Raw genomic sequence first — 25,739 nt, forward strand, 5'->3', positions numbered from 1 at the left:
CGCCGGCGCGCCCCCGGACAGGCCCCGCCCCCGTCCCTGGCCGGGCGGGAAGCGAACGCGCTCTCTCCCTCCCGTTACCCTCCGCCTGCGGGGAGGCGGGAGGCGCGTGCTCGCGAGCTGCGTGCTCGCGTACGTCACCGGGTTCGGCTACGTCCGTCCCGCCGCCCGCCCGTTGCCGCCGCCGTCGCCGCGCTCTCGCTTCGCCGGCCGCCGCCTAAGGGGGGCTGGGGCCGGGCCAAGTAGCCGCCGCCGTTGCCGGGATGCCACGGGTGTACATCGGCCGCCTGAGCTACCAGGCCCGGGAGCGCGATGTGGAGCGCTTCTTTAAGGGCTATGGGAAGATCCTGGAGGTGGATCTGAAGAACGGGTGAGGAGGACTGAAGAGGGGCCTGTCGTGTGGGGACGGGGCGGGAGGCCGCGGGGACGGGAGAGGGACGCCTGCCCCACTAGGAGCTGCTACCGGCCATCTCCGGCTCCGCCATAGTAGCGGCGCCTCGGGGGCGCGGGTAGGCCCCAGTTCCTACTGCGCCTGCGCGGGTGGGGGTGGCGGAGGGATAATAGGAGCGATGGTGAGCCGCTGAGTGGGACGGGGGGGTGGGGGAACCCGAGTGGGATTGGGGCTGCGGGCGGGAGGGCACACAGCTCCAGGGCGGCCTGGGTTTTTCCTTCTCGGGCCCTGGGACTGGGGCCTGGTTCGTCTCCAGTGGAGACCGACCTTTCCCGCTCTGAGGGTTGCTGGAAACAGATTTCCTGCTTCCTTTTCACCTCTTACCCAGTTTACTGGATCAGATGGTCACAGCGCATCTCTCCCAGGGACGGGAGCTCTGAAGGGACCAGCCCCCCCACCCCCGCCTTCTTTTTTTTAGATTTGCCATGTGCTATTCTTTTTTTGGGCGGGAGACTCTGGTTTGAATAGTCTAGGGACGGTTTCAAAAGTATCGACTTGGGGTTCTGAAAGCCTTCACCGTTCCCTCTACAAGGGTAAATTAAAAGTCTTAGCCAGCTATCTTTTAAGACTGCGTACAGTTTCCATGCTGGGGTTTCCGTTCCTCAGCTTGCCGGGAAATTGCTCTGAGGTTGTCGAATTTGTTGGAGAATAGTGGCCACCATGAGTTGTCAACTCGTTGATTGTAGACGGAGACCTAGAGTTAGAAAATTGCTGACTTCCTACCCGGCTATGGTCTGTTACTTGTATTCTGATCTATCTTGGTAGAGCAGGGCCCACAGGAGCTACAAGTTTCAGGGATAACAGATGAGTCAGGACTGGAGAAGATATTCAACAGGGAAAACTGAGAACCAGGAAATGTTATGTAGGACTTCAAAGACACGGATATTAAAAAAAAGGAGTAGGGGAAATATTTTAGGGTACTAAACCTTGTATGTTAGAAGAACTCTTAACTGCCCCCCCCCTTTTTTAAGACCTGCTGTGCAACAGGTCTGACATGACTAGAGTTTATTCCCCAAAGTAATACTAGCAGCTAACACTTGAGAGGTTTATGAAGTTTTAATTGAACACTGGAGAAAAATCGTAAGCTAGAATGTACTCAAACTGTTGGCTGGGTTTAAAAAGTCATTTCAAATTGATTGTTAGGAAGAATCACCTTCTTATTAAGGGAAATGTCCTCCATCAAGTGTTCATTATGAATGCTAATTTCTTTCAAAGTAGAAGGCTTAGGACTTTCTTCATTTTGTACATTAGAGCTTTCAGCTCTTAAGTTGGGCAGGGGGTTGTTACTGTGATAAATATGTGTCTGAATGATTAAGTTCAAACTCCCGGTTTTCTTCGGAGCCCAACCAAGTTGACAGAATAATTAAATTTTGGGGAAAGCATGGGTTTTGAAAGCAGACAGGCCTGGGTAAAATCCTATCTTCACCACTTACTTTCTATGAACAAGTGACTTCTCTGATTCTGAGTTTCCTCATCCACCAGGAAAAGGAAAATTAGAGATAAGAATTGTAAAGCATTTGGCTTATAGCTGTAAATGGTTTCTGTAATCAAAGGGATCTGACCGATCATGATCATAAGGAGACAGCTTGTTAAGTGTTTAGTAACATGAAAGCGTATTTGGTGAGGTCTGTTCTCTAAGGTTTTACTCAAGTGATAGCAAGAAATGATGTTGATACTAATGGGAAAATAATTAATGGAAACTAATTAATGAAACAAATATGTTGATAACAACCAAGATGGCTGTTGATGTGCTAAGTGAAGGGAGGAGGCAGAAAAACAATTCCACTCTTGAGTAAATTAAGTGCCTACATTTGAATTAAGAAATGCTTGCTCTCTGTTTAAACTCAGAAAGTGAAACTTGGAGCAGTTTGTTTGAAATAGGCTTTGAAGTATGGATTGACAGGGTCTTGAAGTGAAGTGTCTGGGAATAGTGTATGTCCCAACTGGTGATGGTTGAATGAGGAAGAATTTTGAAATATAGTAAACAGCCTAGCTTGGATGAGTCTAACAAATGATCTAGAAGTTTAAAAACATAAATCAGAAACAACTATAAGGTTTTACACTAAACATTCAAAATCACGTGCTCTGGAGGGAATAGTTGAGCAACCTTAGAAATGGTGATATAAGAGGAAGAACCACTGCTCCTTCCAGGACCGTATATACATGGGTCTCTAGGGGGACTATTCATTTTTGCAGTTGTGCAGCTAAGCCTTGGGATGCATGAAATCTGCGGTTGAGAGTCAAAGGAATGAGGAATGGGAAGTCATTCTAGGGATTTGAAGGCAGGTGTGACAGACACCAAACTGGTGCACCTCCTGGAAGCATTCAGGAATCGTTGCAGAGGAAAACGACTTCTGAACAAAGTAGATAGATGTATTTCAAACACAAATTGACTGGATCAGATGGCAGTAGTGCAGAGGAGTTTAAAAGGATGGCATAATTTAGCAACATATGTAAATTTACAGTCCTGAAAACCTAGGAAGCATAATAGAGCTCCTTGAGAATCAATTTTAACACATCTGGATTGTGATTATTAGTATCTCTGAAACTGAAAAGCAGAATTTGGATGGTTAGGGCTTTGAAGATTGCTGAAGAGTTGGAAATTTGTAGAAGTGAGATTCATCGGTAGACAGTAGATAAGTTGAGCTGAAGGACTGTGGGTAAAGTTCAGAATTAAATAGGCATAACTCAATGGTATAAATAGAAAGGTTGACCAAACGAGGAAGCAGATGAACTCTCCAGAGGAGATTTAGTATCCAGGAGAACCTTTTATGGACCCTCTTGGGATCAGGAGAAGGGAGATGTATACAGGAGTGCATTGCCTGCTTTTATTGTACCAGGTAACCCTAATCTAGATTGCCTTTGTTTTAGAGAACTCCTGGAAAGATGGTTCAATTTGGGACCACGAACACGTGCTGTAAATCTCCCACGACCATTTAGGCCTCTCCAGATCCCCTCTGGTCTCCTCCATCTGTATGTGCCACACTGACTCCAGCAGGAGCACTGGGGGACCAGGGGTCAAGGAAGCAGCAATATTAGCACCTGTTAGAGCCTGCCAGCTCTGTGGTAACTTTTGCTGTCTTTGATTATTTGTGAATTCTGTGAACTTTCTTTTTTGTTAGTCACTTTTTTCTTTTTTCATATAAAATGTAGATAGTTTTTTAATACAGTATTTTGCCACACAATATTGTAGTCTTACTCATAGATCTTTGTATTTTAATTTTTCCATATTTTAGTTAGTGAATGAGACAGATCATATCCTACGATTATTTTATTTGCCTAGTAGCTGGACAGGTAAACCCCCAAACCATTGAGGAGTTGGGGGGGGGGGCGGGGGTTGGTTTTTCTAGTTGGTTAAATCTGTGAATTAAAACTCTCCAGGGAAACTTTGCTATAAATTTCAAAACCTGTGTTTCATATTACAGTGAATCTGTGAACAGCCAGAATTTTCAGAGGTGTAATTGGATTTTCATGATATCTAAGTATTACCAAGAAGTTCTTTGTTTTCACCCTTTGCTTAAAATTCCTTCAAGTAGAAGATACCTTAGTTAACTTTTTAAATGTATTAAGGCTTCAGCGAGTTGCACCGTGTTTCTGTTAGTTCTTGAGCACTGTAGGACATTGTTAGGCCTGAGATACTGGGATAGACTCTCTGCCAACCCCAGAACCTACACAGGGATGTTCTCTTTTGACTGAATCCTTGCTGAGAGCTTGTTTTTCTTCTTGTTTTTAAAGAGGCAATAAGGAAAATATAATTGAATTTGAAGTTATTGGCTTCTGGCTAATTGAACTATTAGTTTATTATTAAAAACCCATTCTTGGGAATTCCCTGGCAGTCCAGTGGTTAGGACTCAGCGCTTTCACTGCTGAGGGCCTGGGTTCAGTCCCTGGTCAGGGAACTAAGATCCTGCAAGCTGTGAGGTGTGCCCCACCCCCACCCCCAGAAAAAAGCCCATACTTAATTTGTATGACATTTCAAAATACTGTTTTATTTCTGATTAAAAATGGCACTCTTTGCACTTAGACTTTGCCTTTTCTTGCATGCACTTCTTCAGCCTCCTCACCTCCCTTTTTCACAAGCTTGGATTCATACTGTTAGGTTCTGTTTTGTAACCTGCTGCTACCTAACAGTTCTGATCCTCTTTGTCATTGAGTGATCTCCTGCAACCTAGTTCTTAAGCGCTACATAGTATTCCCACATGTAAATACTGTTTAATATAGTGTACATAAGCGAAACCATGTTGTATGACAAGGTGATTGTCTTTGGTCTTCCACTGTTTTGTACATATATGAATATCTTCCATATAAATATGGAAAATATCCTTTATGTAAATCTTAGGGCAGATTCCTGAAAATAGACTTTGAAAACAGAGTGTATACCATTGTCCCTCAGTATACTCACAGGATTGGTTCTGGGACCCGTTGCAGATACCCAAGTCTATGGACGCCTAGGTCCCCTAGTCCACTCCCCACACCCACAGGTTCAATCAGCCACAGATGTGAAGAACTGACTATACACGTTTTGAACTTTGGCTACCTTTTGGTTTCCATATTATTTATTTATATTTTCACTTGCCGTATTTAAGAGTTCCTATTTTTCTGAACTTACTCTTTACCATAATGTTTTAATATTATGACTTTTTAAATTAGAATATCCAAATATATGTGTTAGGAAGTTATCTTGCAGCCTTTAAGCCTTATCCATTTAGCTTACCAAGCATAACAGATTGAAGAACTTTTTTAAAAATACCTTTTTGACTGACTAGAAAATAAATACAGGTTCGTTATAGATAATTTAGACAATACCAAAAGCATAAAGTAGAAGTTATCATTAATAATCCTTTTAACATAGACAAGGTTTTATGTGCAATTTTATGTCCCTCTTTGTATGCTTAATTTTTCTCACATATTTTACTCTGTTACATTAAAGTCTTTCACATAAACATCATTTAGTGGCTACCTAAAATCCATTGTATGGCTGAATCATGCTTTACCCAAGCATTCTTCCTAGGTTGTCTCTAAATTCTTGCTGTTGTGTATAACCTTGTGATGGATGTCATGTGCATAAAACTTTGTTTACATTTTTAATCATTCCTTAGAACAGGTTCTAGGAAGTAAAATGCATGTCACAGCAGGAGTGAACACTTTGAAAGCTCTCCATGGGCATAGCCAAATAAGTGTCCAGCAAAGCTACGCCAGTTACGCTTGTACCGGCAGTGCATGGGCACACCGTCACAGCAGCTCATCAGCACGGAGCAGTTGTGTTGTTTAAAGTCTTTGTTAGTTTACCAGGTGAAATGGTTTCAGGTGTCTTACAAGAGCTTTTCTTAAACAAATAAGAAATCATGAAAAAACAGGACTATGGATTAAGTAGCATCTGTCACTGTTTTGTTCGTAATGTAACTGTTACAAATGTGACCAAGTTGTTTTTGTACCGAAGTCAACATACCTCCAAAAATATATATATTAAGTGTATATATATTTTTTTTCCCTTAAGCTGTGGGTAATTTTTAAATTTCTGTCATTTTAAAAAGTCAGTGCCAAGAAATCATACCATGCTGTGATTTGACCAAGTGTTACTTACCACCTTAAACTGCCCTGGCTTGAGACTCCCACTCCTTGTTCCTGGTTTCCCAATCAGTTTGTGAAAAGAATAAACATCTTCTACAGTAATCTGTCCAAGTCATCTTAAATCTCTGTTCTCACTTGAATAGCTTGCTCCTCCTTTCCTGATTGAGGTATCAAATGAATTTAAGGGCCACGTGAAATGTTCTTCCCTTCTTAAAAAGTAGGCACAGGATGTAGACTAGATAAAATGTGGTTTGGGTTCCCGGGATTTTCTTATTCTTCCAAGTAGCCCAAACAGAAGATTGTATTTTGAGTTCCTCAGAAGAAAGATGCTCAAAGCATCTGAGAGAATACTCTTGGGGATAGTATTTATGAATTTGTAAGTTAACACTGAAATTTTAAAGTAAACAAGTGTTATCTCTAGTTTGTACTGACAGGGAAACTGAGGCACAGGAATTTAGAGTGACTGGTCCAAGGTCACAAAATGAGTTATTGACAACTCTGGAAACTGAAGATCTGATTTATGCACATACCAGATACAACATGGGAGGTGTAGGTCAAAGCTGCTCTCACGCTGTTCCAGATGGTTCAGTCCTGTCCTCTGGGGCCTTGCCTCCAGGGGTGAGAAGATAGTTCGGGTTCCACCTCCAGAAGTCCTTAGTCTCTCTGCACCGGCTTCCAGCAGACCAACAAGTGAGATAGGTGGTCTGTTTTGTTCTAATGACATTGGCCCTGGGCAGAGACTGCTCCTGATTCTCCTCAGGCTACTGTTTGAAGAGCTAAAGGGTGGTGTCAGCTTTGTGATGGCTGAGAACCAGGTAGGATTTTGTGCAGGTAAAAGGCATAAACAGTCTCTGTTGTGTTGTCATTGCTAGGGCTGTCTGGTCTTGGAGTATCCTGGAGATGAGGGGTGGTTTGTGCCCTGGATTTGCACGCCTGTGTTTTCAGGAAATGCCCTACATGACTTTTGCTGTATGTGGAGATGAAAGTCGAGAGGTCCTGGAACGGCACCTCTAGATTCCTGAAGAAGCACTCAGGGCCCTCCGCCAGGGTCCCCAGCCATGTCTTGTGCCTGGATGCCAGAGGCAGGCCTTCATGAACACCAGCCTCCAAGACCCGGGGTGAGTGGGAGGACTGGAGGCAAAGAGGTGAGCAGGAGGCTCGAGCAAGGGGGTCAGGAACCACAGACCAGATGACTGACTTTGAGAAAAGTTACTTCATGTGGATGAAACAAAGCTATTGATCCATTAATGTTTAAGGAATGTGAAACATGCATTAAAATATTAAGTGAATTAAATAATTTTCACGGGAAAGGCATCCCCAAGGTAGCATGGGGAGGGGCATCTTTAACCCCAAACAAACAGAGACTATGAGGCGGTTATGAGGGACGTGGAAAGAGCCAAGATGGTCCCAAGAGACATAACCTCTCAGAGGCTTTAACGTCTGTCACCCTGCTTGTAGTGTCGTTTAGAGGTAAGTACAAACTGGTTTTGTTTGTAGCTTTGGTGTGGATCCAGATAGTGTTGTCTGCTGAGTGTACACCTTTGTTTCATTAACTGCAAGTAACAGTGATTGTATCTTCCATTCCAAGAGTTTTATTCTAAATCAGCAGCACGACTTTCATCTCTTTGAGTTCTTTTAAACTGTTTTTAATTTGTGATCGAGTCTTCATGAACTTCAAGTGTGTCATCAGAGAATAAAGTTAGTCTCTCAAGTCGTGTCCAACTTTCTGTGACCCTGTGAACTGTACAGTCCGTGGAATTCTCCAGGCTAGAATACTGGAGTGGTAGCCTTTCCCTTCTCCAGGGATCTTCCCAACCCAGGGATCAAACCCAGGTCTCCAGCATTGCAGGAGGATTCTTTACCAGCTGAGCCACAAGGGGGGCCCAAGAACACTGGAGTGGGTAGCCTATCCCTTCTCCAGTGGATCATCCCAACCCAGGAATCGAACTGGTGTCTCCTGCATCACAGGTGGATTCTTTACCAACTGAGCTATCAGGGAAACCCCATCAGAGAATAGTTGACCTCTTTTGAGACTTCTTAATTTCATTTACCCTTAATATTGATAAGTGTCAGGAAACTGAAATGGATGCAGGTTTGATTGTGTTTACCCTCCTTTAAGGAAAGCAGCCCTGTTGACTTTAAAGGTCACAGTGATACATTTCATTATGACAGAGGGGTTATGGTTGTGATAGATTAATCCACAAACTATTTACAAGTGTGTTGCTTTCTAAGGGTAGTCCCATTTTATAGGGTAGGAATATGGTAACTGCATAGTGAAAGGGAATTTTCTTAGTTCATTTTTGAAATAGTTTGGATAGTTGAAAAAAAAATGGTAAATAAGCTCATAGACCGGTTGCACAGTAAAACTAGGTTTGAATTTGGTTATAGATTCTCCTCTTCCTCCTGCTTTCTGAAGGAATTTTGTATTATCACTTAGTTTTTAGAATAATGATTATTTCTGTTCTTTTTTCCTCACTCCAGTATGTGAATATTCCCTCAGAGATGGGCTGGTGTCTTCTTAATGACTATATCATCTATCTGTATATTCCTTGACTGGTATTGAAATTTTGATAATTGACATACAGGTCTGGTTCCACTAGTAGCTTAGAGAATGTTCACAACTTATCAGTATTAGTATACATCAGATGCAGAAATGATATTCCTTGTCATTTAATATTTCTCATAAGATGTTAATATTCATGTGGGCATTAGTCTTCCACAACACATAATTTGATGTAGCTGGTTTTCTGTGCTAGAGCTTATATTTCTCAAACTGTCTGCTCTATGGAGCACTTCTTTCCACTGGCATGGAGACAGAAGAGCGTGGCGATAGAGTGTTGATATTAGGTGAGGACCTAGGTCTAAAGAATCCCAGATATTGGGTAGCCTTTATTTAACTGTTCTAAGTCTTTATTTCTTCATCTGTGAAATGATCAGGAAAGCTCACAGTTGTAAACATTATTATAGGGAATAATAATATATTATTATTATTATATGAAAAGGGAAAGAGGTGGACTGGAATAGTCATGTTAATAGTGGTTTGGAGTTAAATTATAGATGCCTGTCATCTGCAAAGTATTTTTCTAGTTGCTGCTATAATCATTGTTTAATTGAAAGTCTGTAAACCTTATCATATTCTTTGATTTCTGGTCTGTTTTTTTCCCACACCATTCATGCTTATATTTTTTGGTCCCAGTTACCATTCCTTACAAAACTAATTAAACGCATCCTTAAGTACATAATACTGTCAATGTCCATTCACATTTACCACCTCTAGGCCCAACTTTCCATCATCTCTATGCTGGTCTAATTTTTGCTGAGCCTTAAAACCAAAGACCGATTCCAGGGGTTAATATGGGGCCTCCAGAATGGGGACTGCACAGAATAATCTTATTTTTCCTCTATTCTTCTAGTCTGTTATGTTCTGAACCCACACATGTTTTCGGAAGGACCAGATGGCTGACACTGGCTAATGGGAACCAAAAGAGGAGTGAAAGTAACCTGGTTGTCACATACCCCAAGCTTAGAGGTTCTTCACCTGCCCCAACATCAATTTCTTTTTTGCTCTGGAGAATTTACCTGACTGTATCAAAAAAAATGTTAATACAGCCTGGCTTATCTGAGATTAGATTATCAAGCCAAGCAGCAGCATTTGTTGAATTTGAAAGAATTATACTCAGGACTGTGGGAGAGAAGAAACACCTGCCTTTACAAAGGCAGTGTGACCTTGTGGTTAAGAGCTTGGGTTTTGGAGTCAGATGGACCTGGGTTCTAGTCCAGCTGTGCTGCCTAGGAACTCCTTGACTCTGTGCAAATTGCCTAACCTCTCCCAGCTTCATTTTCTCATTGCAAAATGGGGGTAATAGTGCATTCTTCACATATCATGAAGAATGAATGAAATATTATAGATGAAGTATTTACTTGTGCCAGGCACTATTTAGATATTAGTGTTTGTTAAAGAGCTCATAATCAAATGAGAAGATAAGCACAAAGGAAAAAGAACAAGGCTTGACATTTTTCTACTGTTTCAATTATATTTTAATACTGAAAGAAATATGTGAGACCTAGTCAATTCTGCCTTGATTAAAACTTAATTCCATTATATTCTGTTAAATCTGGTGGAAAAGGAAAAAAAAGAACAAGGCTTGAAAGGTCACCAAAACATTATCATGTAAAACAAAAAATTGAATAGAAGTGCTAATGGAAGTTTCTGGGACTCGTGGAAGAGAATTCTCAAGTCTACAGAAGACGGTGGTTCTGATTGACCTTGTGTAATCAAGGCATTCCAGAGTTAGAGAATGGGTCAACAAAGATCTTTAGGAGTCAGTATAGACCTCTGAGCAAAAGAATGTTACAGCAGCTGGCTTTCCCTGCTACATGTAAACAGACAAGTTAACTAAGTAAAAGTAGCCACATTCTAGAGCGAAGTGAGGTGAGACCCTACTTGTCTACCAGAGGGGAAGAGAGCGCCCTGAGAGCCCACCAAATGGAGCGCACTGTAGACCGAGGCAGTGCCCTGAGGGGATCACCAGGGGGAAGCAGGCAGGGGCGATGACAGGGCGGTTAGGAGTGAATCTAACGGTCGGGGGACCGAGAAGAGAGGAATCATGAGGTAGGTTTTCTTCTTTGAAGGTGGGGAAAGATCAAGTGCAGACTGAGATGTGGCCAACGTTTGCAGACCAGGAATCCACACTAGCTCTAAGCAGAGAGCTCTTGGTGTGCGGGAACTGCCAGTTTGCCGACGTGAAAAGAGCCCCAGACTGGGTACTGGTGAGCCCTGAAGTCGCACCCCAGCTCTGCCACTCAGTGAGCACGGGTAAGTCATCCACCTTCCACGGGTGGCCATGATGGCCCTCCCTCCTCGGAGGCTAAAGAGGGAGGCCGGAATGCCCAGAGCAGCCTCCTTCCTGTCTCAGAATAGAAAGGATCTCAGGAACCCACTTTGTGTGGTAGCAGCTCCTAGCAGTGGGTTACATACAGCCCCCAGTTACTGGGGTTGTCAAATTGCAACCGTAATCTGTGACCCAGGGCAGTGAATGGGACATTGGTCAATTTTATTTTGAGAGCCTGACCACTGCTTCCCTGGGATTTTGCAGACTTTTGGTACTGGGGATAGGAGCACAATTGTCACAAGCTTTCTGAGTTGGCGTCACCTGAGCGCTAGAGTTGGTTGCAGTGCCTTTCTGCAGTCTTCCCAGCACTTTATGCAGAGAGCAAGAACTTGTTCTTTTATTACAGTCCTGTCTGTGCGCTCCTTTTGCACCTCATGACACAAACTGACTGAAGCACAGGACCAGCACTGAGTGCTTTGAAAGAGAGCTGTTTTGATTCCTGTTCACTGAATGCCATTTCTTTCAGGGTAGATTTAAGGGCTGTGCCCTTAAAGTACATTGCTTTTGACCCTAGTTTCAGGGTTCAAGCCACCCCATGGGTTAACTTCAACAGATGAAAATTTTTCCTTGGCTACAGCAACATCCCTAATCCTGACCAGCCATGGAGAGGTTCGGTTCTTGCCAGTGAATGTGGGAATGGCTCACCACATTGGGAAAACAAAACTCACATCCTGCTGATGTTGGCTGAGGACTGTCATGTCCACATACAAAGAAAAGCATGTGGCACAGTTTTAGGACAAAGGTGAGCAGAGATCCACCGTGGAAAGGGGCAAATGTTTCTTATAGAGCGAGCATCCAAGGCGTGCCCCGCAGTGAGCAGCGCTGGCGGGTGAGGGCAGGCACACGCATGGAGGCTTGCTTCCCCTCGCCCCTCGGCCCCACTCCCCGTCAGTCAGCTGGTGGTGCACACCCCCTCAGTCACCCCCATTCAGGGAAGGTGTTTGGAATACGGAGGTGGCCCTAAGCCCTGCCTAGAGGGTAAGGCAGGCTCCCCATCCTCTGCAGTAGAACGTACAGAGTGGTATTGGGGACCACTGGTGTAGGTTATTAGGATCAGGGGATGTCAGCAATATCCCAACCTCGGGTGGTCATTTTTCTCAGGTGAAAAACTGATCAACTTTTCGAAAACTGAAGTCTTGGAGTACTTCAGTTTTAAAAGTGTGTCATTCCAGCTCTAGCATATCAGAGTTGACTGACTGACTGAGCAGTCCGTTAGCTGTTGAATGGGGATGACCTGAGCATTGGCAGTGATGTAAGAATGGATTGAGGTTTAGAACAGCCCACGTAACTCAAGGCTTTTGTTTGTAGTGTCCCGATTACCTGTTAATATTCAGTAAGAATCATGGTACCCACTTTTCTTAGAAAATGGCAGGGATTCCTCTTCCTTCATTTTTTGACTAGATTTGTCAGGATTAAACATATTCTAGAGGAAAACAGTTCGGGGAAAGGCAGTTGTAAAAGAACACTGAAGGAAGGAATTTTTCTTTTAATTGGAAAGATTTGCATTTAATAGGTAGGCCAGGCTTTTTGTTCCTTTACACAGGCAAAGAGAGAGGGCAGATGTAACATCTGAGAGTCAAGCCAGAGGAGGCATACTGGTGGGGTTTTGGTTTGTGTTTTTATCAGTCCCTGCCTTAGAGGGATTTTATAATCTGTCATAGGTTCATTCTCCCAAATTACTTCATCTTCATTCTCATACTAGAGTTACTGAAAGATGGTCGTTTTTAATAGAGAAGAGGAAGGATGTCTGCAACTAGAATTAAGAAATTTATCTGCTAGGTTGTGACCATAAGGCTTATGTACAGGTCACCTCAGTGGAATGTCTGAGTACACGCATGCCAGCTCAGTGTGCATGCATGCATGCATGTGTGTATTTTGTATCCCTACTCTGGCAAAGAATTCAAGAGGAGAGTACTTTAGGGGAGAGGAGATCAGTTTCATGGTTTTTTTTTTTTTTTTTTTTTTTTTTTTGGCTGCAAAGCACAAAGGAATTTTAAGATCTATTTAGAAAGATTATCTGATGTTATCAGGGAGAGCTTTACTTTCTTAAAGGCACAAAAATTTAATTCAGAGACAAACTATTTAAATAAAACTAACATTTTGTCCCATCATTAAGCCAGAGGAGGACTAACTTTATCATACTTTTGATGTTAGGAGAAACCTGAGAGGTACGTAGTATAGCTCCCTAGGATTCAGAGAAATAAAGTGATTTTAATGTGCTTTCAGAATTGGTTTGCAGTGGAACCCGGACTAAAATCCAGGCCAGTTCCTGCTGCTCCAGTCCTAATGGAGTTCTGAAGTCAGGCCGCAGTCTGAATATCTGCTGTTTTAATTGTTTAATGCAGTGTGCCTCAGTTTCCTCATCTGTAAAACAGATAACGGCACCTGGTTCTTGGGTACCATGTTTATTAAATAAGTAGCGTTTAGTACATAGAGGTTACTTAATAAATATTAAGTACCATTTTATTGTTGCTATCTAGTCTTCTGCCTGATTTGGGGAACTTATTCACTCCACTTAGTGAAGTGAGGTCATCCTTTCAGTAAAACGGATCTACACGAACAGTGATAAGGTGGAAGCAACCACATACTGATCTGATCTGATCTTTGCTTACAGAACAGGGATCACACTGGGCATGGTGTATGGTACAGGAGGATATTTGGCTTCGTCTTCCAAGCCCACCCAGCAAGTCAGTGACAGAGAGGAGTGACAGTCAGGTCCTGATTTAATCCTTGAACTGGACTTTGGCATTAAAACCTTACAGATAGATTTTGTGGCTTTTCAGAGTGGTAGCCAAGATTTTTCTGTGGGATAAATTATATCTTAAGTCAGCTGTTTTAATAGGTGGCCAAGATATCCCCCCAAAATGTGGCTACTAAGTAATCTGCTCATTGGGACTTCTTAGAAATGTAGTAAATATTAGGGAAGAACTGCAGGGGTCATTTTCTTCTGACGACACAAATGGATCGCTACAACTCAGAGAAAAGTTTTATTGGGAAGATGTGCCTTGCTTGAGCCTCAGCTGCAGAGGAAGATTGATCACTGTGAGCATTATTATTATTCTTTTTTTAGATAACTGTGCCTCCACTTAGCAGATTGTCACCTTCCCTCAGAGGCAGGATGAGCTCTTAGTGTGCACAGGGTGATCCTGGAGTCTGGGAGGATGCTCTGCCACAGAGTTCTGACCTAAGCATCGCTTGTCAACACACATCTGGCTTTCTATTTCAGGTTACTTGCAGGGCTTGGGGTCTTGCATTCTCTGACTCCCAAGTGGTTGTAAACCCTAGTTGTTTTGAAGAAAACAGGTGTTCTGTGATGTCTTAATATAATCCTCGCAAATCAGCCGTTGTCCTTCTGACATCACATCAAATGAATCAAGGGCATTGAATGGTGCTGAGCCAGTGTGAACGCTTAGAGGGGAGGGGAGGCCACTTCATCATGCCCTTGTTGGATGTTTTCTCTCATCCCTCTGTACTTGGCATCTGGGCAAGTTGGCAAAGCAGACCTGTGACCAGTCTCGACAGTTAAGCAATGTACTTCTGGGGGCAAGGTGTTTTATTATCTATTTAGAAATAAACCAAAGTAGAAAAAAAAAATTTAATCAGCTCTTTAATTTTGTCTCTTAAAGTGATAGCGTAGCTTTCCTGAAGACCCACTCTACTTGGGAAAAGACAGGTAGCTGCAGTGTATTTTATCTGTTAGAGATTTTTTATGATCATAAAGCACTTTTTAACATAGTATGTTACTGATTTTGAGAGGTTTTACTTGCTGTATCAACTATGACAGTCATGGGCAAAACCATTCTTAATAAGCTGCTGGGCAGTTCCAGCTCATGGAAGTGTGAACCGTGCTTTAAAGTCTCCATAATCCATAAGCTGAGCCAGGTGTTTTCTGAATTCTGTTCCTGCAGAACGTTTCTTATTAAACCCTGGGTGTTTCTGTGTTACTTTTCTTTAATGGAATTGAGCTTCAGTGACTCTTGAGGTTTGGATGCCACTCACAGACCTTTCAGCATAACAAAGTTTTTAGCTGTACATTGTCACCTTGAGAGACTCTTTAGTAAAGGAAGACTTCCTCAGTTTTGGTTCTCTTAACATGTTGCTGAGTACAGCATTACCTGCTAAAGAAAGCGGAATAATTTTGGTCAGGCTGGATGAACTTCTGGCAGGTCTTATAACTTGTTTTTAGTTTCAGTAGGTTTAAACCCAGAGGAACACCAGTCAGTGTCTGTGTACTTAGCTCTGTTAAAAGTTTAAAGGTGTTGATTGTAACTTGTATGATTGAGATCGTTTTGATTTTTCAGTATAGGCAGTTCTCACAAAGCTAGACTTTTCACAGCCACATCAGACCAAACTAAGTTTATTGATAATATAGTTTATAGGGCGTTTGTTTGACTTTGCTTATAAATATCTTATAAATTTTGCATTTGGGTTTTATAAGTTTTTCCCTTCAATGGGCATTAATAGGATTGGGATAGGGGGTTGTTTTCTTTTGGATCTGTGTTTAACCACCAAACCTGTTTGCTGGGAAATTCCTAGCAGAACTACGTAAAAGAAGTTTGCACAGTTGTATATAGATTTTAGAGAATTTTAGCCTACCTATAAAGCTCATGGAAGTGAATTTGGAATATCATGAAGAAGAGAATAGCTCCAAATTTTGTTCATTGGTAGTTTTTAGAATAGTCAATTCACCTGTGACTTGTTTAGGTAGAGAAAAGGGGACTTTAAAAGCTTTTTTGTTTCACTGAGGAGAATTACAGTACTTTTTTTTTAACTTGGTTTATTATTCCAAGCATGATCTAACAGTTAAGACACAGTGCCTGAATGTAGGTCTAACTATTCTCTAAGATACTACTTTGAGGCTAAAGCTAAAAAGATGAGTTTTTACTCTGAGTTGAAAGAGCAAACATTCAGTCTTGTAGGATTACATGTTTTAATGCCTTATACCAAGCATCCCTGTGGAGGTCTTTGCAGTTGCCACCAGCTACTTGGGGAACAGAAGAAATGATCTCTGTATATTTAGCCAGCCTCCTACTAGAAATACAGGAATCAGCCTTGAGAAGTCTCCCTGCCCTTTTGCGTGCCCATGGACACAAAACTGAATGGTTTCAGCTAAAGGGAAGAGAAAGCTGAGCCGTAGTTTGCCAGACCTGCCTAACCTTTGCTAAGCATGAACCTCAGTGCTTTCTCTTTGTGTTAGTGAAACTGGTGTCAGAATGGTACCAACCAGGATTTTGTTTGCTCTTTTCTAGATATGGGTTTGTGGAGTTTGATGATCTGCGAGATGCAGATGATGCTGTTTATGAACTGAATGGCAAAGACCTTTGTGGTGAGCGAGTAATTGTTGAGCATGCCCGCGGCCCACGACGAGATGGCAGTTACGGTTCTGGACGCAGTAAGCATTTAAAGGGCATTTGTATCGGTGACATGCCTCTGTTATTAAATGTTAATTTTTTAATTAATTGATTAATGTTACATTAAAATGTATTGATTATTTAAGCCATTTGATTTATAAATGATGTATCTTTTTAAATGTAAAATTGTAAATAAACATCTTTAATAATGTTTAATTTTAATTGACATAAATTTCTTGTTTTAATACTTTATAAATATGTTTAATGATGTGTGTTTGTGTTGTTTTTTTTTCTCTGTAATGCAATTGTTTAACATAGATTTAACAAAGACCTCAATGTTTTAATTAAAAGAATCCTTTGAGGCTAAGATGACTGCCTGTTCCATTTGCTGACCTTGGGTTACCTTTCCATGCGTGGCTCTTTGAACCATTGTGGCCCTTGGCTGACCAAAAACAGGAAGCCATGTGACGACCGCAACCTTTCCCCATTAGACCTGGGTGGTGAGGATCCCAAGGGTTAGACACAGATGAGATTAAACTGAAATAGGTGCCTGAAAACTTTTTTTTTCCATATAAAATATTCACAAAAATTTTAATCACTGTGAGTAACACCAGTAACCGATATAGTAATTTGGTTACTTATTTCTAAATTGTTAATAATTTGTAATTTATGCATGTTAATTTTAAATATAAGTATTAATGAATATATATACTTACAACTTTGTAAATTAAATTAAATTTTCATGTTAGCTGATTGCTTATTTTAATCTAGATTAGAATTAAGGGTGGGGATAGAGTTAAAATATATATATTCTTTGGGGTGGGGGTAGATGGTATATTTAATAAGGGGAATGTGTGCTGTGTTGTTTTTTCTTTCTCCTCCACTGAAGTAATCTCATCTATTTGAACCTTCCAAAGGTGGATATGGTTATAGAAGAAGTGGCCGAGATAAGTACGGCCCTCCTACACGCACAGAATACAGACTTATTGTGGAGAATTTGTCAAGTCGGTGCAGCTGGCAAGACCTAAAGGTTTGGGCCCTGTTAACCTTCTGGGATACAGTTGGGCAGGAGTTAAGGTTGGGAAAGAGGTCATTTTATACAGGCCCAGGCACACCGAGAAAGCTTTCCCAGAGTATCTGAAAATTTTCCAATTAAAGTTTCCACAGGAACACAATCAGAACCTCACTAGCCTGTATGTTACAGGACCGGCATGCTGGGGACAACCTATGTTATATGAAGTTTTCTCTGTGGAGAATGTTACAGAGAGATCACAGTGTAGTTTTGCCCTAATAAAATAAAAAATTACAACTAACAGTGTTTCCTGCAATATTAGTTGTAATATGCAAGTTTGTGTCAGCTTCCAACATAGAGCCTCACTGGTGAAAATAACTATCTGACCCATGTTCTTTTCTAAGATTTATTTGTTTTTCATCGAATTTGTTTATTGTTGTTATCTTTTTTGGCCACGGAGCTTGTGGGATCTTAGTTCCCCTATTCCTGCTGAAGATCGAACCTAGGCCCGCAGCAGTGAAAGCTCGGAGTCTTAACCACTGGACAGCCAAGGAATTCCCTATCCTGAAAAGGTTTTAATCTCAAAAGGGAAAAAACCTTATTGAGTAGTGTCTTAACCTGAATGGTCTTAGGAGGGCAAATGTAAAGGAGGATTGGAGTTTCCTATCTCACTTCTTATTAAACAAGTCATCTCTAGCAAAATGAGTGAGTATACTTAGGTTCATAGTTAGGAATCCTTCACATTCAGGTAGTCTTAATTTATCAAAGTGCTTTTACATCTTTTTTTTTTTTTTTTTAACTGCTCTCAACAGTCTTTAGCTAACAAAGATGAGATATAGGAAATGTTAGTTCACAGTTGGTCTTAGCAGAAGAGCTGGGATTAAAACACATGCTGGTATTTTTTTCTAGCACACTGTTGGTTGTCAGCGTTACAGCAGGCCCTTACTGAGTGTCTGCCAGCAAGACTGTGTTCCCTGAAGAAATGACTCCAGTATTCTGAGAATTAAGAATTGAACATTATGAATTAAAACTAGAAAGACTTTCAAATTTGGGGTTAAAATGGAGCCTAGCCAACATCCTCAGTTGGTATTATGCTTCCATGCGCTTGGCAATTTAACTCAGGAGAGGAGAGCAGTTGAGTTGATTTCCTAGGAAGTCAAGGGAGCCTTCAGAGCAGGACTTAGGAGCCCACCTGCCTGGGTGGATTCCCAGCTCTGCCCCTTACTGGTTATTTTACTTGAGTAACTTACTTTCCTCTTGTGCCTCATACTGCTGAACTATGAAGAGGATTAATATTCACATCTGTTGACAAAATAATGCATTTTTATATGAAAAATTGGAATGGTTCCAGGCACAATAAATGCTAGCTATTAACCAAGAAAATGCAAAATAAGTGAAAGGAATACTGTCAGTTTTTAAAATGTGTAAATGCATGCTACCCACTGGTGATGTTGAGATGAACTGCAGAGAATTGGTCGTTTCACCCACGGAGTGGGTGGTACTAAGAATTACGTTCCGAAGTCTGGATGTTATGTTCAGATCCCAGCTCCTTTGCTTAATATTAATACCTGAATGATCTTGAACAGTTTGCTTAATATCTCTTGTATTTCATTTTCCTGTAAAATGAGAGTAATGATTGTATCTACCTCATGTGACTGTATATAGGACTGCATTAAATCCTGCTTATCAAACAACATTCAATATGTTAGGAGCTGTAATTAAGGATTTGGAAGTATGGCAGTATCTCACCTTGCCCAGGATAGTCCCAGGTGTGGCATAATATCATAACATTTTCCTTACTCTTTAAGATGTATGCCAGTTTGGATGATAAATCATTGATGTATGGGCCTTGTGCCTTTTGCCCAGGATCATCACTCCTGCAAATAATTCAGTTGAAGTAAAGAAATTTTTGTATGAAGATGTTCATTGGTAGATTATGAATAGTAGCAAAAGACTATATGTAAAGCCTAAAAGTCCCAACAGTTAGGAAGTATTGGACACACTAATTATGAAGAATGTAGGTTATGTTAAGACATGTATACGTTTTATGACACTGAGCAAAGAAATAGCATCAAACAGCATATATTCAGTGTTGGTAACTTTGTAAAATATGGACAGGAAAGCAATAACAAAAACGAATTGCTATGGGATATTTATGTATTCATTCCACAGATACTTATTTTGAGGTATATTTTATGTATAAACAAACATGGGGAAACTGGCCACAAGACCCTAAGTTTTAAATTTATCCAGATTTCGTTTTCTTTTTAAACACTAATCACACCTCCTGTGTTCATCTGGCATGTTGGTTGTATTCTCTCCAGCCAACCAATTGGATTATATTAAGTCCTCAAAGAGAATGAGCAAAGAGCTTTACAGCAGTCATTGCAGAAGCCAGGGCTGGACAACACTGTTCTGTTGTCTTTTTGTCTTTACCAATCCATTATGATTTTGTTTACATTTTACCTTAGATATTTATCAACAACTCTACATGTTTTCAATAAGAATTTATAATGAAATGTAAAAGATTTGACTTAAATGTAGTAACTTGAGTTTCTAAAGCTTCTATAATCAGAGAACCTACCACTAAAAAAATTGGGAAATGATGGTTAACTAAAAAATTTTACATTCAATTGTAAAATTTATATTCAAACAAAACAGTTTACAGGAACTGTTAAATATTTATTATCTCTACTACCCACCTAATGTCTGATGCTTTAAAGAACCTCAGTAAATAGTTGGTGTGTAGCTGGAAATACCTAAGGTCAACCTGAGAAACCTGGCATTTCTTCTTAAAGGCAAGGGAAAACTTTCATGATGATAATTGTGTTAGGTATTTTCATAAAATGTGTCTCAACCTATTCCGGGATTTTGTTTTTCTTAGGATTATATGCGTCAGGCAGGAGAAGTGACTTATGCAGATGCCCACAAGGGACGCAAAAATGAAGGGGTGATTGAATTTGTGTCTTACTCTGATATGAAAAGAGCTTTGGAAAAGTTAGATGGAACGGAAGTCAATGGCAGAAAAATCAGATTAGTTGAAGACAAGCCTGGCTCCAGAAGACGCAGGTCCTACTCCAGGAGCCGGAGTCACTCAAGGTACTGTTGATGGCTTCAAGTGTTTAAGCTTGCTATAAATTCATTAATGAACACGTGTTGTTTAGTCGCTAAGTCGTGTCCCACTCTTTGTGACCCCATGGACTGTAGCCCACCAGGCTTCTCTGTCCATGGGATTTCCCAGGCAAGAATACGGGAGTGGGTTGCCATTTCCTTCTCCAAGGGATCCTCCCAACCCAGGGGGTCAAACTTGAATCTCCTGCATTGCAAGTGGATTCTTTACCATTGACCCATCTGGGAAGCCCCAAAGAGCACATAGATAATCCATTTTTATTGTCCTGTGGAAGTCTCCAGTACTGTGGTTCTATCTGCTTCAGTAACTCAGAACTTTGACCTGAACATTTATTTGTAAAACTCTTGAACACTTTTGTCATGAGTACAAATAGAAGTAAAGTCCTTTCTCTGAGGCAGGTATCAGTGACCTCCTTTCACATTTATTCCTGAGTCCCCTAGATTATACTATTACTGGGGGCAGCATGACCACTGGCCCATTGGCTACTCTCCCAGATACTCCAGCTACTCAGGAACGGAGACTTTGTCTTATTCAATAGCTGCTCTGCAGATGGACCAGACACTTGTAAATAAGACAGATACGGTCCATGCTCTCATGAAGCTCAGTCTAGTGGAGATGATGGGCATTGAGCAAATAATTACTATCGTGCTTAGGATGTTAAAGGAAAAGTATATAGCCCAGTTCTGAAGAACTGGCAGAGACTTCCCTGAGGATATGTCATAGAAACTGATCCCTAAAGGCTGTGTTGGACATGATGGGCAAAGAGAGGGGATAATGCCTTTTTAGCAGAGAAGACAATGTTTTTTGAAGGCCCTGGTGGGGGAATGGACAAAGCAGAGGAGAGCAGCTTGTGATGAGACAGCAAAGAGCCAGTTCGTGCTGAGCCACAGGCCAGGTTGAGGGTTAAGAGCAGTGAGAAGGCATTAATCTAAGCTTTCCAGGTTTTGTTATTTTGTTTTTTAACTTTTTATTATGGACAATATTAAATATATAAAACATTAGAGAAAATATGAACCTCAGCCCCCTTATACTTATTGCCCATCCAGCTTCAGTACTTTTTATTTTGCCTGTCTTGCTTCATCACCCCCTCCTGCTACACTGTTTGAAGGCAAGTCTAGACATCCTGTCATTCCGTCTATAAATACTTAAGTGGGTATCTAACCCTTTAAATAAAACAATGAAGCCACGTCACAACACATCTGTGTTCAGCTTTCCCCAGTTGCCTCATTACACGTGTATGTTTGTAGTGGGTTCACATTAGAATCCCAGTAGGTCTGCACATTGCAATCAAATGACATGTGTCTCAGTTCTTTAAATCACAGCTATCTCCTCCTTCACCCTCCTTATTCTCCATGCATTTAGTTGTGGAAGAAATGGTGTTCCGTTTTGAAGATTTTCCACAGTTGAAAGTTTGCGGATTGTATTTTTCTGGTGGTGTAGACACATCCCTCTATCTTATCCCCTATGTTTCCCATAATATTGTAGTTAGATCTTGAGGGCGCTTAGAGTAAGGCCAGGATTTTAGCAGGTGCTTTGTACTTGTGTTGCATCCCTTGTGTGGGGTCTGGATGTCTCACTCTGGATGATGATAACGTTTATCGGCGGGAGCTGCCCATCATACAGCTCCGCAGCAGCAGCCCCCCCAGTGTCAGTGTCTGCTGAGAGTCATTACTCAAACCATTCAGCAGCAGTTGTAGCAGGATGGCTGTCTAATTTTCTCATTCTTTGTGCATTTAAAGGCATTAGTTCTGTGAGGGATGATTTCCCTCTTTTACCGTTTTGCTACCACCCTAACAAAAAATTTGTATAAGAAAAGGAAAATATAAGTTGATACCTTTATTTACCAGTTTGCAGAATATTGAATGTGCCCAGCAACACCCAAAAGTGGTGATAAGGTTGCTTGTTTAGCATCATTTTGAATAAATTATTGGATCTTTGTATATTTAGTGTTTGATGCATTGCAGTCAATTTTTTAGTGACTCAAATTATTGGCTCAAATTATTCTGTCTTTGGTCATTGGGAGCCCTTCAAGCTGGCTTCTGTGTCTTTTGATTTTGTTTGATTTCTGTGTGAATGTGCTTTACTAAATATTTACCCAAATAAATATTGACAGAATAGTTCATGAGCATTCATGCCCTCCCTGTAACTTCAACAGTACTGAAAGTTTGCCTTTCTCTATGTTTATAGACACACCCTCTACATTATTTTGCTGTACCATTTAAAGAGAAGTTGTAGAAATTGACACTTCATCCCTAACTAATAATATGTCTCCAAGAATGAGATTAACCACACTTATATTTTTTTACCTAACAACGTTATTGGTGATTCCATAAAGTCATCTAATGTCCAGGTCGTATTCAGGTTTCCCCAGTTGTTCATTGATGTCCATGGAGCTGTGTTTTCTCCTGGCCAGGATTCATCCAGTCATGTGTTGCAAGGAGTTGGGTCTCTTCAGTCTGAAGTAGTCTGCCTATATCATTCCCTGCTCCCACCCCACGACATTTACTTTTCTTAGTCTCTTTTTTTTTTAAATACTGCCCCACAATCTGAATTTATGTTTTCTCTTTGTATTGTTGAACTTATACTTTATTCCCTGAACTTCCATAAACTGGAAGTTAGGTCTAAAGGGGTGTGATTAAGATACAGATTAAGTATTTTGAGCAGTTCTTTCATAGATAATAGTGTCCAGAAATCTTTGAAAGTCTCTGTCATGGTGATAAGTCCCATCTTTGCTTTTCCTGCAAAAGAATTGGTCATGTTCCCCAGGGAGCCCTGGTTGCTTTTGGTAGGAAACAGTAGGGTCTACAGTCTTGGTACTAAAGGTTTTTTAAACTTGAAGTGTACAGTTGACCCTTGAACAAGTTGGAGTTGGGGCGCCAACCATTCATATACAGAGTTCCCACACCCATGGATTCAACCAGCTGCAGCTGTGTAGTATTGCAGGCCATACTGAAGAAAACCCCATGTGTAAGTGGACCCATGCAGTTCAAACTCATGTTCTTCAAGTCATCTGTATTTAAAAACAACTCTCTGATCTCAGTGAATTGCATGACTAAGTGAAAGGCAGAGGTGTACGCAGGAAGGCCACTTAGGGGTCTTTGTGGTAGCAGGGAGAGTGGTGGTGGCTTGGGCAGGGTGGGGGGCGGCCGACATAGTTAAGTGGAGAAGATTAAGAGGAGAGTCGCCAGTGCAGAAGAGGGTGAGAGAAGGAGGCAAGTCCAGGATGGCTGTGGTTTCTGGTGCCAGGAGCTGGTGAAGCACAGTGGCATCGGTGGGAATGAGGAAGAAATCCAGCAAAACAGCAGGTGTTGGGGAAACGGGCGTTGGGGATTGGAGGAGTGTTTGCAGGTCTATCTCTGGGCCCAGTGCGTGGGAGAGAGTTCGCTTTCAGCTTGGTGTCTGGAAACTGCCAGGGTGGTGCATGTTTGATTGAAAAGATGTCTTAATTGACTTTTCACTCAGTGTTTTGTCAGCAAATATTAAAAATACATATTTGCTCCCCTAGGTCTCGCTCTCGAAGCAGACATTCTCGTAAGAGCAGAAGCCGGAGCGGCAGCAGCAAAAGCAGTCATTCTAAGAGCAGATCCCGGTCCAGGTAGGCGTTCCTGGAATTCATGCAGGGCCCACCTGCACCTGGTCCCGCTTCGATGGTCACTGTGTTCCCAGCCTTCCCTCACCCCAGTTTTCTCAGCTCTAGGACTGCAGTCGTGGGGGTTCGGAAGGCAGTCCTGGGCCAGAACGAGCCAGGCCTTCCCTTGTGGGGCAGAGCTCCACAGGTAGCTGTGGTCCATCTCCTCTGACCGGGCCTGAGGTTTGAAGTCCCACGCAGCGTCCCTGTCTCCCCAGGTCAGGCTCCCGTTCCCGGAGCAAGAGCCGCAGCCGCAGCCAGAGCCGCAGCCGCAGCAAGAAGGAAAAGAGCCGCAGCCCCAGCAAGGACAAGAGCCGCAGCCGCAGCCGCAGCGCCGACAAGCGCCGCAGCAAGAGCAAAGACCCGGCGGAGGAGAAGGTGCAGAACAGCGACCGCACCGGCAAGTCCAAGAGCCGCAGCCCCAGCCGGCACAAGAGCAAGAGCCGCAGCCGCAGTCAGGAGAGGGGCGCGGAGGAGGCGCGGGGCAGCGCGAGCAGGAGCCGAAGCAAGGAGAAGAGCCTGCGCAAGAGCCGCAGCCGCAGCCAAGGGGGCAGCCGCAGCCGGAGCCGCAGCAAAAGCAAGGACAAGAGGAAGGGGAGGAAGAGGAGCCGGGAGGAGAGCCGCAGCCGGAGCCGCAGCCGCAGCAAGAGCGAGAGGAGCCGGAAACGGGGCGGCAAGCGAGACAGCAAGTCGGGCAGCGGCGGCGGGAGCGGCAGCAGCAAGAAGAAGAAGAAGGACGACGCGGACCGCTCACAGTCCAGGTCACGCTCGCGCTCAGGCTCCAAGGAGCGGGAGCGTGCCAAGTCCGAGTCCGGCCAGAGGGAAGGCCGAGGGGAGGGTGAGGATGCCGGCGCCAATCAGGAGACCCGGTCCAGGTCGAGGTCCAATTCCAAATCGAAACCAAACCTTCCGTCAGAATCACGCTCCAGATCAAAGTCCGCCTCAAAAACCCGGTCTCGGTCCAAGTCTCGGTCCAGGTCTGGGTCCAGATCGCCCTCCCGGTCTAGATCCAGGTCTCACTCGAGGTCCTAACTGGCTGCGGCCACAGCTGGAACTCCCCGAGACGTCTTTTTGTACATGTTTGGTAGCCGTAGCACAAGTGATTGGAGTAGAACATACGTCACTACTGTACATTTTTAATTCCCCTAATGGTGTGTCTACAATTGTTAAATCTAAGTGCTTCCTCTCCATAAAGCCTCCTGGGGCCAGGCCTTCCTGCTCGACTGAAAACAATCTTCTTCTCTTTGAAAACCCCTTTTACTCATGGCCCACGGTAGAATATCCAGAATGCCTTGGTGTTCAGGCCTGGCCTTTCCTACAGGGAGCTCAGAACCTGGATGGCTTTAAGGCTGGAATGATGTCATAGGTAGGTATGGTGAGTTCAACCATTTTGCCCTTGAATTGATGCCCTTTGATGTATGCCATTTAGTGAAAGTGCTAAGTCTTAAGTTTCCTACCACTTTGGTTTCATATTTTTGGACTTAACAAAGTTGTGAATAGCAAGCACAGTCAAGGAAAATTGATACCTGCAGTAACCCATAGGAAATAAACTGTAGAGTTCCATATTCTGGTATTGTGATTATATTGTTTTATATTAAAAAAAGAAAAGAAAAGAATTTTTTTTAATTTTATTTTTCCCCGTCTTGCAAAGTATAGTGACCCCTGTTTCCATTAAATTTGAATAAAGACTATTTTTGCTTGACAAAA

General features: G+C 42.3%; 1 protein-coding gene across 4 annotated transcripts; it reads left to right on the forward strand.

Moving 5' to 3' along the window:
• SRSF4 (serine and arginine rich splicing factor 4) lies at positions 1 to 25,739 on the forward strand. Of its 4 annotated transcripts, XM_055573905.1 has the most exons (9): positions 2 to 367; positions 6,892 to 7,164; positions 10,652 to 10,835; positions 11,489 to 11,653; positions 16,161 to 16,303; positions 17,180 to 17,292; positions 20,159 to 20,373; positions 23,910 to 23,999; positions 24,251 to 25,739. In XM_055573905.1, exons 4-9 carry the CDS (start codon positions 11,589 to 11,591, stop codon positions 25,062 to 25,064), a joined length of 1,440 nt encoding a protein of 479 aa, XP_055429880.1. In that variant the 5' UTR covers positions 2 to 367; positions 6,892 to 7,164; positions 10,652 to 10,835; positions 11,489 to 11,588; the 3' UTR covers positions 25,065 to 25,739. The 4 variants fall into 4 exon arrangements, with proteins under 4 accessions (XP_055429881.1, XP_055429880.1, XP_055429879.1 ...); XM_055573906.1 differs by lacking the exons at positions 6,892 to 7,164; positions 11,489 to 11,653 and adding an exon at positions 16,614 to 16,762 and having other exon boundaries at positions 1 to 367; XM_055573904.1 differs by lacking the exon at positions 6,892 to 7,164.

Source organism: Bubalus kerabau, chromosome 3 (assembly GCF_029407905.1).
Source record: "Bubalus kerabau isolate K-KA32 ecotype Philippines breed swamp buffalo chromosome 3, PCC_UOA_SB_1v2, whole genome shotgun sequence".
NCBI lineage: Eukaryota > Metazoa > Chordata > Mammalia > Artiodactyla > Bovidae > Bubalus > Bubalus kerabau.

Coding starts and splice junctions, on each gene's coding strand:
- SRSF4 (XM_055573903.1), top strand. CDS start 261: ATGCCACGGGTGTACATCGGCCGCCTGAGCTACCAGGCCCGGGAGCGC. Junction 368..16,160: donor GAGGTGGATCTGAAGAACGG/GTGAGGAGGACT, acceptor GCTCTTTTCTAG/ATATGGGTTTGTGGAGTTTG. Junction 24,000..24,250: donor AAGAGCAGATCCCGGTCCAG/GTAGGCGTTCCT, acceptor CTGTCTCCCCAG/GTCAGGCTCCCGTTCCCGGA.